The sequence below is a fragment of the Cariama cristata genome, unplaced genomic scaffold (genome assembly GCF_000690535.1).
Source record: "Cariama cristata isolate BGI_N322 unplaced genomic scaffold, ASM69053v1 scaffold3163, whole genome shotgun sequence".
NCBI lineage: Eukaryota > Metazoa > Chordata > Aves > Cariamiformes > Cariamidae > Cariama > Cariama cristata.
In genome coordinates, this window is record NW_009608761.1 from 5 (window position 1) to 18851 (window position 18847).

Sequence of the window (18847 nt, forward strand, 5' to 3'; positions counted from 1 at the left end):
TGTGTATATATATATAAAAGACATTCTTACATATGTGTTTATGTACATAAATATAGGTAGGATTTTTTGGGGGAACAATTTCAGAATAGGACTTTATTAAGAACAGAAGAACACTTTAGGCCTTAATGTGCATTAGATTGATGTGATAGCAACTCAATGATGTATTAAATAATCTCTTTTTAATTTTTAATAAATTATTACATCTACCCATGGTAGTATAGATGGAATAAAGAAAAAGAGTGTACCGAAAGCCTCACTACTTGTAAGGCTTTGTAAAGGACAATCTTACAAAAGGTAGAGATGGATAAATTTGCTAAATGGATTTTTATATCCTTGATCTTTGTTTTGATGGGATAATACAATCTGCAAGAATATCTATTCAAAATTCCTTTGTAGAATTGTAGAATATTCCTTTCTCAGTACTAAGCAGTAGATCTCTAGCTGGTGAACAGAAGATGGGAAAAGTTAATCCTAGTGATGCACCTGTAGCAAATTATTTTCCTCTGTAGCACACTGTTTGAGTGGGGATTTATATTCTGGGGAAATACTCTGCTACCCTCAGCACAAACTCATCTAAGGATTTTGCATATTACTGAATTTTATAGAATGGGAAGAAGAGATGGTGTGAATTGTATTTCAAAAATAAATGATAACTTATACTTTCAAATAATGAGAACAATAAATAATTCTAGTTAAAAAAAATGAAAATATAGAACTGAGGCTTGCTTTGGTCAACAGAACACATAATGGAAAGCATCATTTGTTGATTCATGTAGAGAGAGGAAACAAGTTGAGGGGATTGTATTTTTTCAGAGAATGGGGATATTTTCATTATCTAACTCCTTTCTATAAGTATTTGAAATATACTGTATTCCCATAGTAAAAGTCCATATTTTGGAGGTCTCTTGAATAAACCATAGCAATTGTTTTGGCAATAACGGCAGGTGATGGCAGTAATAGAAGTGTTTCCTCCTGTTTGCAATTGAGAGGTGACTCTTCATAGCAGCAGAGCTTTTGGTTGCCTGCATTCTTGCCTTACTCCAAAAAAGATAAAGGCTGAACCTACACGCATTACTCCTTCATCAAGTAGACATTTACTAAGGGAAGTTAGCTGATGAACAGACACCTCAAAAGATCACTGGTTGATTTATTTTATCTCTGCAAGCTGGGCTGGTTTTTCAACATGGCATTCTACAGCACCTGAAGCATTACTAGTGGCATAGAAAGAGTGCCTGAATCACACATATTTCTCTCCTGCCAAGATAATATAAAATCTGAAGAGCAAACTGTGATGTTGACAGAATTGAAAAGAGGTAGTTCTGATGAAAGAGTGACAGAATCAAGAATCAGAGTAGATGCCTTAGTTGCAGAAGTATCTGCATATGTTACAGGCCCTTTTTCTTCTTGGCCAGGAATTAAATGAAATATATTTATTCCCTTTCAGCTGAGTAAGCTGCCCAAGAAGTAAAAAGTTTAATGTCTGTCCTCCAACTCTGACATGTATTAATCTGTGTGAAAAGATCAGTTCTTTTTTCCAACCATTCATTTTCTGTATGAAATAACTCTGTGACAATGGTATGTGTATGTGGGTTTATGCCTTTCCACAGTACCAAACAGTGGGTGGAAGATACTTGGTACTACACTGTAAGAGCAGTGTGCTAGAATCTAGAGTCACTAACCAGTTTTAGAAAAGTATTTTGGTGTGTAGGATGCACTGCTCCCCTTTACCTGAGTCCCTTGGGATTACTTTGTTTTAGCTGCCATTTACTTATTTTGGTGTTGCAGAACTGCAGCCATCCTCTTGAGCAGAAGCAGCTGGTGGTATTAAGACATATTTGCTCCAATTTGTTATGCCTTTCTTGTTTGCTCTTGGCACCACTTCATACCCATTCTGCCAACATTATTTTATAAAACTTTAAGCAGAATACGGTCAGTATTATATCTTTAATTCCAAAGCATTAGGAGTTATGTTTAAATGTTCTTTTTGTGCCAAAATACATCTTCTAAAAATGTATTGATGCATTGAAGGAAACTTGGGATGACAGTGTGAAAGTGGGGAAAGAGAAATAAAAACAATTATGAAGAATGTTACATAGAGCTGTAACAAAGAGAAACAGAACAGCTCTGGCTGAACATTAATGAAATCTGAGTACGCAAGATCTCAGAATATATCTTGCAAAATCCCAAGGGAAGTTACTGAAACTTTGGGGGTGCAATCCTTTAAAATGGCACTAGAGAAGAGACTAGGAATTGTGTAATAGAGAATAAGTGTCCGCTAAGCCTCGAGGTAACTAGACACTCTTAACAGAGTAAGGCATTAAACATGAATTTTCCAAATTCACATGACTCTGTCTTCTTGTCATTTCTAATTCTCAAAACAGTAGAGGTATATTAGTGCAAAGATTTTTGCCTCCACTGTCCTTAACTGCTGAAGAAACCTAGTAAGAGTATATCCATTCCAGGATTAATATTTCCTTCCTTGAGGACAATGTGGCTCTTCCCAAGAACACAACAACTCTCAAATTCTTTCTCTCACTCTCGAAGTGGTAGAAGGAAGGGTGACAAAGATGATCAAAGATATGGAATTGCATCTTTTTGAAAATAAACAAAGATTCTAAAACTTGAGAAAGTTAACAGAGGAGAGTGTGACAGAAAGCTGTAAGATCATGAGTAGCACAGAAAAGGTGAATAAATGATTTTATGTTTTTCTGATACAAAACTGTACGGAGAACTAATGAGATTATTGGGAAAGAGACTCAAAATGAACAAAGTAGGTAGTCGTGCATGCACTTAAACTGAAATTCCCTACAAAAGGATATTTGTATTCTGAAACTAGACCTGGATTAAAAACCTGACTGGATAAAATCATGCAAGAAAAAAAAATAATCCATCAAGAACTTTGAGACACACAGATAATCCCTCTCCCTCCAAAAATCTCTAGGACACAGATCATTTCAAGCTGGGAAAATTGACTTGCTAGCCCTCCTCTGAGCTCTGTCATTGTCATCTGCTATCAACTGTTGCCACAGAAGGGGTTCTGAGGTAGTTGGATATTCGGATTGCCTCAGGATGGCCACTATTTTGTTTTGTATGATATGCTTAATTTTGATGGTGTCAGGTTCTTACCTATGATTTGCATTGTTATTGCAACTTTATCAGTCATGTTTTCTATCTGAAGAGTGACTTCATATGCTCCTGAGTGATGAAGCTCTGCCTTTCTGATGAAGAGGATTGTGTCTGTGTTGCTGTTCCGAATTCCCACGTCTTTGGAGTCTAGATTTTGACCATCTTTCATCCAAATTATTTTGGGTCTTGGTTTACCCTGAAGAGAACAAAAGGATTATTATATTTTTAGGTTATAATAGATTTCCATTTTCCATTTTTCTGGTTTTTAGTGATCTATAAGTCTAGAAAGTTTAATTTAATATGCAGAGTTGAGATAGTAAACTCTCTAAATACTTTGAATTTCTGTTTTCTTGCAGACAAATATTTGCTCCCATCTGTGTGGTTTAGTGGCACCATGCCCTGAGGATGCCATTTAGTTATAGTTGAGGAAGAAACTGAAATTATATTGAGAACAAATCCAGCAAAAATATACTTGTGCTGGTCTGGTAATCTTTCCCAGGCACCTGTGAAGCCAGCAGTTGATCTGGCTTGCTCTGATTAATAAGTAACAGAAGTCTTTAATATCTGAAGAGTTTATTAGCTTTGCTCCTCCTCTGCCTTCTCCTCCCTTTCTTAAAACATTTGATTCCCTATCTCCAGGCATTTTTAAGATCTTTCGAAAAATTGTTGTCTTGGGATATGAAAGTTATGGTATAATTCTTTCTGCATTGCAAAATTGTTTTGGTGACTGTCAACCTAAGTAGTCAGTGTTGCTACACCCATGGAAGATGATGTTGTAGAATCAGTAAGATATCTGTGGTTTACATCACTGTCACTCAGCCATTTCCAGGAAAAATGGTAGATAATATTTAGTTCTTCAGAAGTTGTTTGAATCCCAAGAAAACAGAAAAAGGCCACGTCATATTTCTTAACTGTATTTATAGTCAATCTAGCACAAAATAACTCGGTGGGCTTTTTTCTTTAGTTTCTGCCAGATTAACATGGTGAAACAGTGCAGCACAGGGCTAGATGAATGCCAGAAGTAGTTCAAATCGGTGAGGAGGGAAAGTGAGACCATCCAAGCCAGCAGTCAGATGTGCTTAGGCTGCCCTGGAACTGAAGTCTAAGGCACTGAAATTAGGACACGTACTGCCCTCCACATCTAGTCAAACAGCAGAGAAAGCACCTCAAGAAAGCTCACTGGGTGTCTGGAACATACTCTGTAAGACTGTACCTTTTTGCTTAAGCTACAGAGGGAGATTAGGATACTCAGGCTCTTGGTTCAGGTACCTAAATGTAGGCAGAATAAAAATAAATCTTTGTGCTTTGCTGCACCATCGTTTCGGGTTTCTCTGGTATTTGCTCAGCAAGTCTATGCAGCATAATTTTATTTTTCTGTGATATTAGAAAAAAAGCTTCTTCTATTATGAGAGTAAAGCCAAGATCCATCCAAAATTACATTTAAAGGACTTCTAAACCACCTAGAAATTGCTATTCTTTAATAGATGCTCTTTTCTCTGGCATCTAAATCATCAGATGTATTATAATTGATTTTGCACCAGGGCTGATAATAAATCTTGAATGAGCAATGTTTTTTGGATCTTCCACTTTCCTCATCTGGTGACTGATTTTCTTACTGCATTCTGCCAAGGACCATAGTCACTTCAGGCCTGTAGCTCTGAAATATTAGATACAAGATTATTTTGTCCTTCACCCAGGTCTCCTTTCATAAAACCCTTACAAAAACCTATTAGAGGAAGACATGACTTCTCTTCTTCAGCTGGAAGGTATAGTAGAAATTCTTTAACAAGTAAAAGGATGTGGGTTTGTTCTTTGTTTCTTTTTCTGTATCCATGTCTGATTATTGGTGAACTGGACTTGACAAAAATCTATTTTACTTTCCACATATGTGTATATTTTAAAATATGAGGATTCTGCTTGAAAATTTTTGCTAGAGGAATGCTTTCAAAATAAAAAATAGTCTACTTAAAATGGTATAATTGTATGGAAATTTTATTTAAATTCCTAATTTGTCAAGATAAATGCTTGGCTAGGTTTTCAGATTGATTACAAGATGTAATAGTTCTTGATGGGTTGAGTAATGAGGTGAATCAAGGATCTGGCCCTAAATACCTTGGCAAAAATAGGTATAAGAAACCATAGCATTAACTTTATTATAGGAAATATCCTGACTATAAATCAAGCTTTGCTACTGCTGGCGTTCTAGTATGGTTAGTCAGATACGTTCCCTCGCAGCACCTCCTTTTCAGAGGTGCTATGAGTGCCTGTGAAAGATTACAAGTGTTTAAAGTGTTGGTTTTCATATACTCTTGTATTTATAGACTGTGAAAAGCATAAACAGATAGAAAGCATGTTCCTAATACATCTCTCAGAGGATTGGATTTCTGTAATGTGTAATAGGTAATCCGAGAGAGAACAGTGAGTGACAGAGTGAGTAAAGAGCACACCAGAGAAACTTCAGAGAGTTTACTGCCAGGGAAGAACACATTTAAATGCTTTCAGATGTTTATATTCACAGATATATGATGGGCAAGAAGACTGCTCAGTAATACTGTGAATTTTATCCACTAATAGCACATAATATCCCTTCAATCATGTGCCCATCTAGTTAACTTTGAAACAGGAATGTGTTGATTCCCTTCCTTTCAGCAGAATGCCCCAGGTGCTTAATGCACTCAACAGAAAAAGGGTTGGTAATAATATTGTACTTGTTCTTTTCGGTATATCTTTATCTAAAGATTTAAATAGGTTTGCAAATAGCGTTTAGCCCAGGACACCTTGACAAGGTGTTTAATAGAATTTCAGTGTTAAATGACACAGCAGTGACCACAGAGGTCACTGGCAGGGTTGCACAGAAACTGGAAATAGTAGAAGATGCTGACTTACACTTTAGTTAGATAATATTCTGCCTGCTTATGTTCCCTAGCTCAGGGTTCAGAGTAATTCCAGTACATATGTATTTTCTCCTATATAATTTTTGTAATTTGAAGATTGCAATCATACCTATTTAGAGTCTTTTTCTTCAACAGAAATGGTCAGTGACTTAAACTTTTTCAAAATATAAAGTGAAATGTTCTTTTTGCTATGCTTTTTTTGGAAAGATCCTCAGTTTTGCAGGTTCTAAATAGCTTTTGCAGTATTAAGAATTGTAGCTATAGCTGCAATTCAACACTATTAAAAATTTAATTCGCTCAAACACCTTTTGAATTAAAAACATCTGGTTTTGTTCTCAGGCTAAAATTTGTTGTTGATAGATAGATTGTAGCATTTTTTTGTTAGCCTTATCTTTTAGGAGAGAATTTGTCTGTCAGTCAGCTACTCAAATAAGTTTTGAATCAATTGGTTCATGTCAGCTAAACTTGACAGTGCACTAGAAATCTCTAAGATGAGCTTAGTACAGTTCTGTGAAAACTGATGACAAGGTGAAATCCCAAAACCTCAGTTAGTGTCCCCACTGAGGAAAAGTCAGGAAAGACTTGGTCTTTATCTGTTTTGTTTGGCAACAGCTGAATGATGAGGCTAGATGAGTGAAGCTCTGGAGTAGTTGCTACATGTACTTTCTCTGGCCCAGGGAACTGAGGACACGTCAGCTAGGGCTACCTAGGGGAGCAGGGCAAAGAACTGGCAAATCTCCGGGAATATTGCAATGAGGCTGCTCTAAGCAAAAGAGGTGGGTCTTTACGCTGGGATTATGGTGATATAGGGGACATAAGACACAAATCTATAAAATGCTGAACTTCATCCGTTCCTCTGCTTATGGGACAGCTTGTCAATTTTGTGCAAATTTTCTTTGACTCGGACATCAAAGCAGCAAAAATATCTGTTTATTTAATTTAATTCTTTGAAGACTTACATAACTTGGAAATATCAGATCTAAAATCTTGGATTTTGCATGTGGCTAGACCTCAGTGAAGGGGCCACTTTAGCAATTTTGGAGATAAGAAATGTGAAAGAAAAGAATAAGCATGTGATTATGTTGAAGCAGTGCAAGCATGCAATTCAAGGCAGTTACTCCATGTATTGGTTTGCAACTGTTTTCTGATTAGATATATCTTTGTGAAAAAGCAACTTTTCATGTAACGCAGTAACCACAGGACAAGAGATGTGTATATTTTATTTTGCATAGATTTTGTTCTTATATAGATTTTTTTCCCTGCTGTTACTGCCCAAACAAAAGAATGTAGGTAATGTGTGCATGTATGTTTCCCTTGCTGAAAAAATGTTTTGCATATCTCCAACACCTTTTATGTGAGAATTTCAAAACTCTTCACTAATAACAGTGATTACATTTTCATAAATGTCAACCCTGGACAGCAGAGAAATTTTAGTTTCTTCAAATTAAAAATGAGGACTGGATGAAATGATATATCTATTATTACTGAGAGTATCTCTGTCAGAGCCAGAATCTACAGTTTACAGTTTCTTTTCCTACGTCTCACTCAGAAAACGTTTTCCTTTCACACACTAATTCTTGCACTGTATTCATATTATAGCCTTGCATCTGAAAAAAATGCACGTGGTGTTTCACAAATAGTCATTAGAGTTGCTTATATAGCTGTAGAAAATGCAAAGACGGGGTAACGGGTTAAGTCAGCCTGTGGATACATTTTAGCCATCTTGTGCATGCCCCAGCAGCATGTGTAGTTACATGCATGCACTGTTGATAATCCTTGGCACCCTGGGATTTTTTTACACCTTGAGCTCATGATCAGTAATACCCAAGCTATTCTTTGTATACACACAGATTCTATGTATGGCCAATTGTGACACTCTGTACAATGTAGTTTTTGTAGTCAGCCTTTCAGAAATGAATATGCACACTTTTGGCAAAGAAGTTGCCCAGTAACATCATGTACCTTGGCTCCAGAAGAGCAGTTGGTTGAATTCTTACATTTTTGTGTGCTTCTCTTTAAGATGCATCCTACGGTCAGTAAGCGACAACAGACTTGCACTTACAGCACTTACTTTTTCTTCTTCTCCAAATGGTGGTATTATGGAAGAAACTTTGACTGTAAAAAGAACTGACTGAAAGAAGAGTAAGGGTTCCCCCCCCCCCCGCCTTTCTTTACTGTTTGAGAGGGTTTTTATAATCATCAGCCATACTTTATGTAATACTGCTTAAACAGTGAAGCAATGGGAACTTGCATAAGTGAAATTACTTTAGGTAAGTAACGATAAATAACCATGACAAAATAGCAACAAATACCTACCTGAAAAGGGATCACAATATTGATTGTCTCACCCACTTTCTTCACCAGAGTCTGTCTGAGATGGCGTGGCAACCAGATTTTGGGACGCTCTGCAGTTAAGCATTAGTACATTAAATACAAAGCTTTTGATAATTTGAAGTATTACTTATGTCACAAATAAGGCAAAACACCATAGGCTTGGATACTTGTAAGCGTAAGAAAATTGTGCAAACACTGTTTATACAGTTAGGGAGTAGTTAATTCTCTAAATACTTTCAAATGTGTTTGACTACTAGATACAAATTTGGTAGCAAATCTCAGTTATATATTTACAACTGAACAGGTTTCAGTGACAGCACGATTTGTGAAACCGTGTCACATCTGAAATGCCAGATTTGGGTGACTTCCAATGGATGTGGGCCTTCTGTGTGGACTTTGTTTCTTTGGAGAAAATTGTCAGTTCAGTAGAAAGGATGGGACAAAGGGTGTGTTGGAGTAAGAGAGTGGTTATAGACTATGACTAATCTATTGCTATATTGATACTGCAGCTCCTTGTAAATTGCCATTTGGAGATGTTTATGGACTTATTCAGAAAGCAGAGCAATCAAGAGGTTTCCTTTACCTTTCTACAGTCATTCAGTTATAGTTCTTTGAGGTGGAAGGAGTAGAGTCTCATTGTAGCAGCTTACTTGTCACTAACAAATAGAGGACTTTAGCGCATGTTTGTTCATCTAGTCCCTGCTTTGCCCTACCTCACTGGAAAGATTTCTGTTTTCTCCAGATGTTCCTTATTCTTTTCCTAGTCACTTAGAGAAAGAATTTCTTAACATGCGGTTGGAGTATCTGTCTTCATGTCCATTTGGTTTTGAGATGCATTACAACTTTGTTTCATTTACACTGACTCACTTTGCTGTCAGTGAGACTCTGGCAGACACTTCATGTGAGTCAAGGTTGAGGAATCCCCTATTAGCAGCTCTTGGTATCTTTTGGACTCCAGTCAAATGAATTATAATCTGCTGCTATAGGGTGATACACAGCGTGTTAATTAATAACCTAGGACAATCAAGTTCAGATAACTGCTTTTATTTAAATAGATCTGTTGCCATAGCCAACGCGGTCATTCTGCAGTAATATAACAGCTTTTCCAACAGAGAGCTAAATATTTTAAAATGTCTCTTAAATGCTAACAGTGCCATTACAAGACATGAAAAGTCCATATTTTGGAAGTAAGAAGTAGGATTTTGTTTTAAGAGCTCTGCTTTAGAAATAAAAGACCTGGACAGTATAGTGATGTTCTCAAAATCAGAAGATACTGGGCACCTAGTCAAAGTGAAAGAGCTGTTTGGGTGTTATTCTCAGAAGGTGGCAGAATTCTGACCAGAGGAAACAGATGAATAAGATTTATTCAGTCTAGATACTCACGCAGGATCTCTTGAACAGTAACGGGCTCTTTGATTACTGCTGCTCCGCTCTCACCAGCCAAGTTTATAGCCTTTATACGGAAATGAAGTTTGTCCCCTGTGACCAAGTCTTTAATGAGTGCAGATGTGCGCTCAGTTAGGCCAGGAAGAGCTGGAATCCATTCTGTAGCTGCAAGTACAGGGTTTGCATATTATAATAATACATTATTTTTCCAAACAGATGCCTTGTCTACAATTGAAAGTAAATTTGTGTTAGGGTAAAATGAATTTAACATGCGATATCACACTTAAAAGGGATTAAACTAAGCTGCAAAAAGAACTCTGGGTACAGATGATGTGTTTACACATGGAGTTAAGGAATATATGCACTTTGTTATTCAAAATAACTAAGGGTAAGAAAATAATCTTTGGGTACTTCCTTTGGCATTCTGTTTTATAGAGCTTAGAGCTGTGGGGCTTGTCTAAATTTAATTTTCATTAGCCAGAGGAGAGGGAGGAATTTTGGAAGTATTTTTAACAAGAAAGTGAAGCCTTAATTTAATTTTTTTCTTGGAATAAGTGTGTCTCCTGTGGATATCCAAATGAACTGGTGAGAGCCACATATGCTGAAAACAATAATAGAGCACATAACTGTTTGATTTTATTATTAACTTCTCAATTAACACCGTAGAACAGAATTCCTAGGGCTTCCTTAGTTATTCTAATGACACAGAATTTCAGCTGATAAAACCATTCTTCTGTGATGGATGTAGAGATTCTGGAAATTCCATGGTGATATCTCATTACAGATTATAAATTATTTCTGGATAATTTATGTCCTGTCAATACCCTAGTTTAGGTTATATGGCAATTGAACTTAGTGTCAGAGAAATTTCATTATTGATTTTAGATTTGTTGTTTGATTTTAATGACATAAATGTTTATGTTGTAGCATCACAGTAAATTGCGTGTCGTAGGTATGGTGCAATTATACTCTTTATTGTCACACCACAAGTATTAAATGAGATAAGATAACACTTAATTGAAAGTTTGACTAATGTTGTTACAGTCATGTTATTGTATTGGTTTTAAGGAATAAGCAATTTGTGAATGCTACAAAAGTACAGCAGCGACTATAGAATGGCACTGGTATTTTTGTAGTACTTCTCTGTATTAAAGTTTATGATGACTGTGAAGATGACATTATGGTTGATGTGACTTTCACAGTTTTACAGTCATGTCATGGTAAGTCTGGTGATGGCTCGCAAGGATGTTAGTAATAAATTACAGTTCAAATTTAATAATTCTGGATATGGTTAATTTATCGGGATATTGCAGTGAAGCTATTGCAATTGCAGTACTTTAATAATCCTCAGTACTCGTGCTTACTTACATCCATCTTTGCAGTATTCCACAATATAACCATCTAATCCCCCAGCTCCAATCCGCTCAGGAGGTCTCCACTTCAAGGCAACAGTGCTGTCAGAAACATCTTCCACTGTAAAGTGGGTTGGTTCACTTGGAGGAGCTATAAGGAAATACGTAGAAGTAAATTCTGAGAAATAGCAGTATAACTGTGAGAATTCAAAGGCTATAGGAGGAGTGGTTAACAGCTGAATTATATACCACTCTCTGTTTTAATAAAATCAATGTAGCCAAAGCTCAATTGTAAAATACAACACCTAATACTTCATTTAATAGAAGCACAGCATAAGATTCCTATAATAGGGAAGGGAGCAAGAGGTTAAGATAGTAGTTGCTATTCACATACGCTGCCTTATGACTAAAAGCCAATGAAAAAAGAAGAGTTGTAGAAGGGAGTCAAATTGTCAGCAGAAGCCTGCAGAAAAGTTTAGAAATAAAAAAGGCATACAATTTCTATGCTGTAGTTACACCTTGATTGTAACTGGACAAAATTCACGTGGTCAGAGGACCAAATTCATCAGTGGCTAAGTTTGACTTCACTCACTTTCCTCTAACAGTGGAGAAAGTGACCAAAAGTTATGGCTACATGTTTACAGAAACACTAGTTCTGATTTGCACATTTGTAATAGGGACAGGCCTGAGAAAAATATTTTGGGGCTGAAAAATTTTCACTTCAGTTACGTATAGCTATTTCATATCTTTTCAGAACAGGAGTGTCATGGCTCTTTTTAAATCTGTAGTTCAGAAAGACCACTAGCTAAATTCAGTTTTCTTAAGCATGAATGTTGTCTGCTAATTAAAAATCAACCAAGAAAAGCCCTTACTGGAGAATCCCAAATACACACAAATGCTGCTGTGAAATCATTGATTCCTAAAAGGAAACTTTTTCAATAAGATTCCAAAGATAACTTTTTCAAAATAACATTTAGAGTGCTGGAACATGAAATTTAGTATACATGGCATAAAAGCAATCATGTTAAAGAAATGTATGTTTGGCATATGCTGTGTATATGTATTATAAACTGAACATATTTTGAATATACGTAACAGATTTTACATATTAGAAATATTTCCTATACAAAGTAAGCTAAATACAGGTTTATAAATTGTGCAACTGATGGAAATTTATCTTAGTTCCCAAAGTTATTGTAAAAAAAAAAAAAAAATCACCCAGTTTCCTTTCTGCAGTTGTGTCAAAATTTTTCATATTTAAATGTCAGCAAGGATTGAACAGCACACAGGAGGCAAAGGCAGTTGGGAGCATACACAACCACACAGTACATGATCAAAACCCCAAAACTCTTCTCTGAAGCAGTAAATGTGAACTTTATCCTTAATCAAGTAAAAAACCTATCCCATGAAAACTTTGGACCTTTTTTTTCAGCAGCTCCACTTGATGGTTTTCGTTTGCCCTCTTTTGTTGCAGACCAGCCGTTCTGTGTTTGAAATCCAGAATTAAGAGACCCTTCTTGCAGTTCATCCTTTCCTTCTAACCCCTTCAAGGCATCGTCTGCTTTTATGTTATCTCCTTCAGCAGGCTCTCCCCCTTTGCTGATATTTGTAGATTTAGCAAGTCTAGTCATTTTAATCTCCAGCTATTTGTATTTTTTTTGGGTCTTCTTTCTAAAGCTCCTCACAGGCAGGCTTCCTGACGACTCCTTTAGTTTGTTTCTTGCTCAGGGACTGCAGGAGACACTGCACTGCTGTGTTGGGAAGGATTATTTATAGAAAATCATTCCTCAAATATTTTCTTAATCAGCTATCCTTTTAGCTGTGGAGAGGACCAGGATTAAGGGAGTACTGGGTGGGATACTGTGATATTTGCACCCATAAGGGAATGGGAGAAGCTGAGAAGGACAGGGAAATTTCTCTCAATTAGTTCTCCTCCTTTCCAGATCCAGCTTGACACTCACACTTCTAATTATAACAGCTACAAATTCATCAGCAATTTAATGAAACTGGAACCTCTGTGCTTCTCAGGAAGGGGGATGAGAGATGGAGAAGAAGAAGATTACAAAGGAAAACGTTGATTAAATACAGAATATAGAGATAGTTGATAGCCTCTTTCCTAACACATTCTTTTTAGGTATGAGGGCAGTTGAAGAGAAGACGTGAAAATTGTCCTGTCTTGGTTTTGTCCTAGAAATAATATAGAGTGTGGTAAAACTCACCAATTGGCATGAAGGGTTGCGAGGCAGGGCTTGGCCGGGACATGCCAATAGAATTCACAGCATAAATCCGCATCTCATAAACTACTCCTTCAATCATTCGCTTGGCTTCATAGGTTAGCTCTTTTAAAAGGTCAAAGTTCAGCCTCATCCATCGATAGCTTTTCTTCTTCTTTCTCTCTAAAATATAGCCTGGAAAGGATAGCTCTTATGATGTGAAAGAACTGCAAATTTTTATCTCACATACAGGAAAAAAGAAAATCACCTTTTTTTTTTTTTTTCCTCAGTGGCATAAAAGAGCCAAATATGATTCAGAATTATCGCATATAACTGAATTGTGTGAAGCTTTGATATTTTCCTGCAGGTTTCTTTTGCATTATGTTCCTTCTATCTGACATTCTTACCTGAACAATTACACTTCAAAGTAGAAGCTATTTAGAATTGTCTATGTCTGGTGTTAGACTTCAGGCACGTTTTGCATGCTATACACTACTATTAAGGTATTTAGATGTATGTGAAATAGAGATATTAGCAGAGCTGGTTTAAATGGTAAATTCTTTCTGGTGAGAATGCAGTCATTCACTCTTAATGGTAGACAAATGCATGAGACACAGCAGTTCAACAGAAAGCCGTTTCAGTGAAGGATAAATCGCCTTGAAATGTGGAAGATGAAACAGAGCTAAAAAATTAATTTCTTTCTTATCTTCTGCTGCAAGTCACTAATCTTGACTAACAGTGTAAATCCCAAAGCAAAAAAATAGTTGGAAGATCAGTTTGACACTCCCCTTTGGGTGTTTTTGGTTTTGCCTTTTTTTTTTTTTTTTAAAATGATTTATCAAAGAACTGATGTTAGATATGTGTCTATTGCTAAGTGGTGGAATTGCAGAGTACTTCCCAGACGGTGCAGATCCCAGCTCTGCTTCAGCCCTATAGTGGAGTGAGTCCTGGCTGCACACCATTTTTTCTTGCTCTGATTCCCTTGGGAAGGGAAGTGAACCTGTATGATTAGAGAACCAAGAGAGCTGGATACGAGCTGGATACAGAACAAACCTGTACTATAGTTTAGATGTAGTCTGTATGCCTAGAATCCAGATCTTTAGTACACGTCCCTCGCCTCCTCAACATCCACAGCCTTTCCCAGACCACCATGCTGTTTTTCAGAATGACAAAATTGGGCTGGGTTATCAGTTTAAAAGATAAACTTCTCATTTCCCAAAACTGGGAATGGAATCTGTGATTCTTGATCCTTAATATGGAGGATGGTTGTATATCACATTGGAAATGTTTGTATGAATTATTTTCCAGTGACCTGCTACAAAGGAGTTACCAACTCTTTCTTTCCATCTAGCTGTATTAAATTTCTGCCGCTTCTCTGTGTTGCAGATAGTATGCCTGGATGTGATGATGCATGTAGACTTTTTAAACAGATTTTGTTTTGAAAACTATTAATCTTTTCACTATGGAGTGAACAATCAGAAAATACGCTGAATAGTGATTTACACATACCATGTATTTGCATGTATTGTATGTCTGTTCCTACCTATAGCCTACAGAGTATGTCTGTAACAGTCATCAGCTACAATAGTGTAAGTCTACAGCAAACACACTGTAAAGTCTTATGAATTGAGCTGTGTAGGTCTGATTCAATCTGTGGCTATCAAACTTGCAGAAGTCCCTTTGGTATACCTGGGAAGTATGATTCACACTCACAGCATCTAAAGGGAGACGGGGAACAACAGGCGTGTTTGTTGACATGTTGTAGGCATAGACATCATGTATGAGCAGATTTTCCTGTCTACATTGAATTTCAAGAAAAGCATGGGAGTCTACAGAATGTTTTGGGAAATGCGTTGTGGAAGTACTTTTGAGCTGACAGGTTGTATGATCACTTCTAATGTGTAAAGTTACTCCTGGCACGCTTGTTTTCGGTAGCTTTTAAACAGGCTTAAATGCTGTAAGCAAAGAACCTGTGGTTCTTTTGACATGTTCCTGCTCTTTTTTTCTCTTCACCAGGGTCTGTGAGACTGAGAGGTTTCAGCAACTCAGTTTCTGGTTTTCTGCCATTTTAGATATGCATAGTTTCCTGTCAGAACTGAGACACTTCTTCACTGTGGCATACCAGAATTGCAATTTACACCAAAAAAAGAATAAAAAGTAGGTAAAAAGACAATACTGGTACTATCGGTGACATTTAGTAAAGCAGATTATTTCCCCAAATGCACAGAATGTATGATAGATAAAGATACTGCTTTAGTAATACAAAAAGTACACCAGACATCACAAAAGTTTTACGTAATGGTGAAGATGGGGTGTGAATTTCTTTTCTGTATCTGTTGGATATAGCTAATAAAGACTGAAGCAGACTGCCTACAATGCCATCTGTAACAATATGAAGATGGATGAGAATGCATGTCTTTTTTCCCCCACCTTTTTAACTTGCTTTTAAAGCTTTGTTTGAATGCATAGTGCTGCATCTTGGCTTTTATTTCCCCCCAGGTGTTTTATTCTGGCTCTATTAGTAGTACAGTCCTGTGCTAACTGAAGAAACCTCCTCATGTAAAGCAAAGCGTTGTTAGTGGAACATTAACAAAATCATTCCTTTGACAGTGAAAACAAAACAAAGAACTTTCCAGAATGTGTCCTGAAAACTCTACAAAACCAAATCATGGGCTTTGCATAGTCAAGGTGAGGGGAGTTTGACTGTGGTAACAGGACAGCTATTGGTATATATCTTTGTGCATAATAGTTTAAGTTGTTAACTTCTGTTAACTTCTTGCTTGCTTTCTGTCAGAACAGATGAAACCACAGAGGACTGGCCCAGTAGTATCTTGTTTATTCCTGCACGAATAACTTCTGTTGAATTAAATGAGGATAATCTATTCTTGTGGAAGTGAATGAAGTCCAGATATCTGAAAGCAAATACAAACTCCTCTTTTTCAGATACTATGCAGGATGTTAAAAGAATTTTAGGACCTTTCTAGCCCTGGCATCCCCATGGGAGTCCATATACCTTCCAGTATATATATATATTTAAAGAAACTCAAACTGCAGTGATCTTTGTTAAACAAATGGCTAGATTTGGTGTCCAGATGAATTTTTCCCCCAAATTGGCCAAGACTCTGCATAATTTTCTTTTCCTTCTGAGGATCACAGGGAGTTTTCTCTAAAAAACACCATACTCTGCAAAAGTTAAAACTGTATCAGTAATATTCTTGGCTGCTTCTGCTAATTTCCTGTACCGCATGGTAACTTTGGCCTCTAGTTTGTAGTACAGATTTTAAGGTCATTAAAATGACTGAAAAGTGTTTTGTGACCTGTGGTATGTGGCTGTATATGAAGTAGAATTATGAAGTAGTTTTCTAAAAGAAACACGTATTGCATGAGTGCCTGAGATTGCAGACAACTGGAGTTGATGACTGAGGTGGCCACAGATCTGTCTTGGTATTCCTAGGTAAGTCCAAAGGCCCGTATACTGACCTAAAATTTCAGTCTTGAATGAGAAGGTTTAGCTTTAACTATTTTTGGTATCACCTTCTTGTGCTTTGGTACTTATTCACTGAAATATTTCTCTGATTCAAACAGCACGGGTAGAGGGCACTCTCTCCCTAAAATTGAAGGACCAGAATCTAGACCAGTTTGAAGGTTTGATGTATTAGTTAGTTTCTGAAGGTCAGCCCTCCTAGAGTGAATAAACAGAGAGAATCCTTCTGTGCCATTTTAAAGGAGCAGCAAAAAATGTAGGCAAGGCTGCTGGGGACTTTGTATTTTAGCACTTCTTACCAAGTACTGGCTGCCCACCATCATATTTAGGGGGTTGCCACTGCACAGTACAGTAATCTTCTCCAATGTTGCTGATCTTGGGAGCTTCTGGAGGGTCAGGAACATCTGAAGAAAGTGTGAGAGTGAGAGTTGTTAGTGTTTCAATTTCTGTATACAAGTCGATGAAGTACTTTTCTTTAGCTTTTTTTCCCGTATGGTGTTTGTATTGATACAGCTTTGTCAAACAGTAGCAGTAGGTACAATCTAGAATGTATTATTTTAGTCTAAAAGTGAATCCTGCTCTTTGACGCTTCTTTGTTAGGTTGGTTTTCCTTTAAACACCATTGATTATTCAGCTCTCTTGTTCTTCCCAGACATAATAAACTTTTTGCAAAAATATAAGGTAACAAAGTAACTCTGTTCTGTAAGAGGCTTGCTCCAGGATTTCCTGTTGTCTCTAGAATAAACTTTATCTATCATACAATGGCTGCATGCCCCACACATTGTTATTTTGGAGACATTTGTAGTAAATATCCTGATTTAGGATTTATAGAAGATGAAAAGAGATTTTTTTGTATTCATCTAAGGAGTGAATTCTAAATTTTAATACTGTAGGTGAAAGCAATTTTCTTTTATAATTTCTAAGTTTACTTATAACCTGACCTTTTCTCATATGTGTGGCAGGGTATAAACAAGTTAAATATTGTGAAAAAATTTATAAAAATTACTGACTCAAAACCATATTCCCCCAAATCTTCTGTGACTCATAGTGGCAATCTGGTTATCTTCTATCAGATCCATTATGTCTCTTTATTCCATTAACTGTTTACTGCTTATAGAATGAAGTAATCTTTGCTTAAAAACATAAATCACAACAAAATGACATTAAGTTTTTCTTCTCTCAGACAAGCATGAGGCATATACTTCAGAACAGAATGTCATCTATAAAATTATAGGATCACCTGAACCTGAAAATATATAAAAAGGAAATACATGGATTTCTACTGAGAGTTGTTCTTACCTTTTCACACAGAAGGCAACTACCCGTGAAAAATACTTCTGCCAAATTTTGTGATTGGTAGTATTCCTGCCTTTATGATCCTTTTCAGTTTTTCTAAACCTAAAGTCAGAACTTGCCTCAGTTTTAGAGAAGGGTGAGTTTCAGTGAACTCAAGATGCTTTCATGCTCTGATTGTTTCCTTCCTTCACTTACCGATAACTTTGACTGTGATATCAGCCGTATCTTCTCCCACTGGATTCTTAACTATAACTCTGTATACTCCCTCATCCTCCTTTTCTGCTCCTTCAATGATGAAGACACAGTGGTCTTCGTGCATCTCCACACGAACTCTGCCTTCAGATTCAAACAGAAGCTGCGGGCAGTGAAAGTAACAGATAAAGTCATTGTAAGTTACGCCAGGGACAGCCTGATAAGCCTGTATGTAAGCTGGTGAAAATCTTCAGATTATTGAATATTATAAAAAATTATTGAAAAGTTATGAAGTTTTTCAAGTTCTATTTGTATATAGAAAAGAGAAAATATAGACTGACTCGCATAAATAACATTTGCGAAAACTGGTTCTGAAAGTCTGCAGGTTGTTAAGATTTGTTGCTAGTTACACATACCCAGTTGTGTTTCAAAGAAGTTACTGAGTATTTCCACAAATTCCTACTTGGGATAGCTGGTGGTATCAATGCAAAGAGTTACATGGATAACAGGTGGGTACTGTGTAAATTCAAGAAGGTTTGCAAATTCAAATTCAAACGGATGAGCAAACAT

At 36.7% G+C, this 18847-nt stretch overlaps 1 protein-coding gene across 1 annotated transcript in view; it reads right to left on the bottom strand.

Annotated features, from left to right (window-relative positions):
* Window positions 1-2899: 2899 nt before the first annotated feature.
* The window catches only part of MYBPC3 (myosin binding protein C, cardiac), a 52218-nt gene continuing 36270 nt past the window's right edge, over window positions 2900-18847 (bottom strand). Inside the window, exons 23-29 of the mRNA XM_009697247.1 lie at window positions 18281-18440; window positions 17089-17193; window positions 13312-13500; window positions 11109-11243; window positions 9738-9905; window positions 8337-8425; window positions 2900-3322 (exon numbers count right to left, since the gene is read on the bottom strand). Coding sequence (XP_009695549.1) covers window positions 3077-3322; window positions 8337-8425; window positions 9738-9905; window positions 11109-11243; window positions 13312-13500; window positions 17089-17193; window positions 18281-18440 — 1092 coding nt within the window. The 3' untranslated portion in view covers window positions 2900-3076. The remainder of the gene's footprint in view (window positions 3323-8336; window positions 8426-9737; window positions 9906-11108; window positions 11244-13311; window positions 13501-17088; window positions 17194-18280; window positions 18441-18847) is intronic.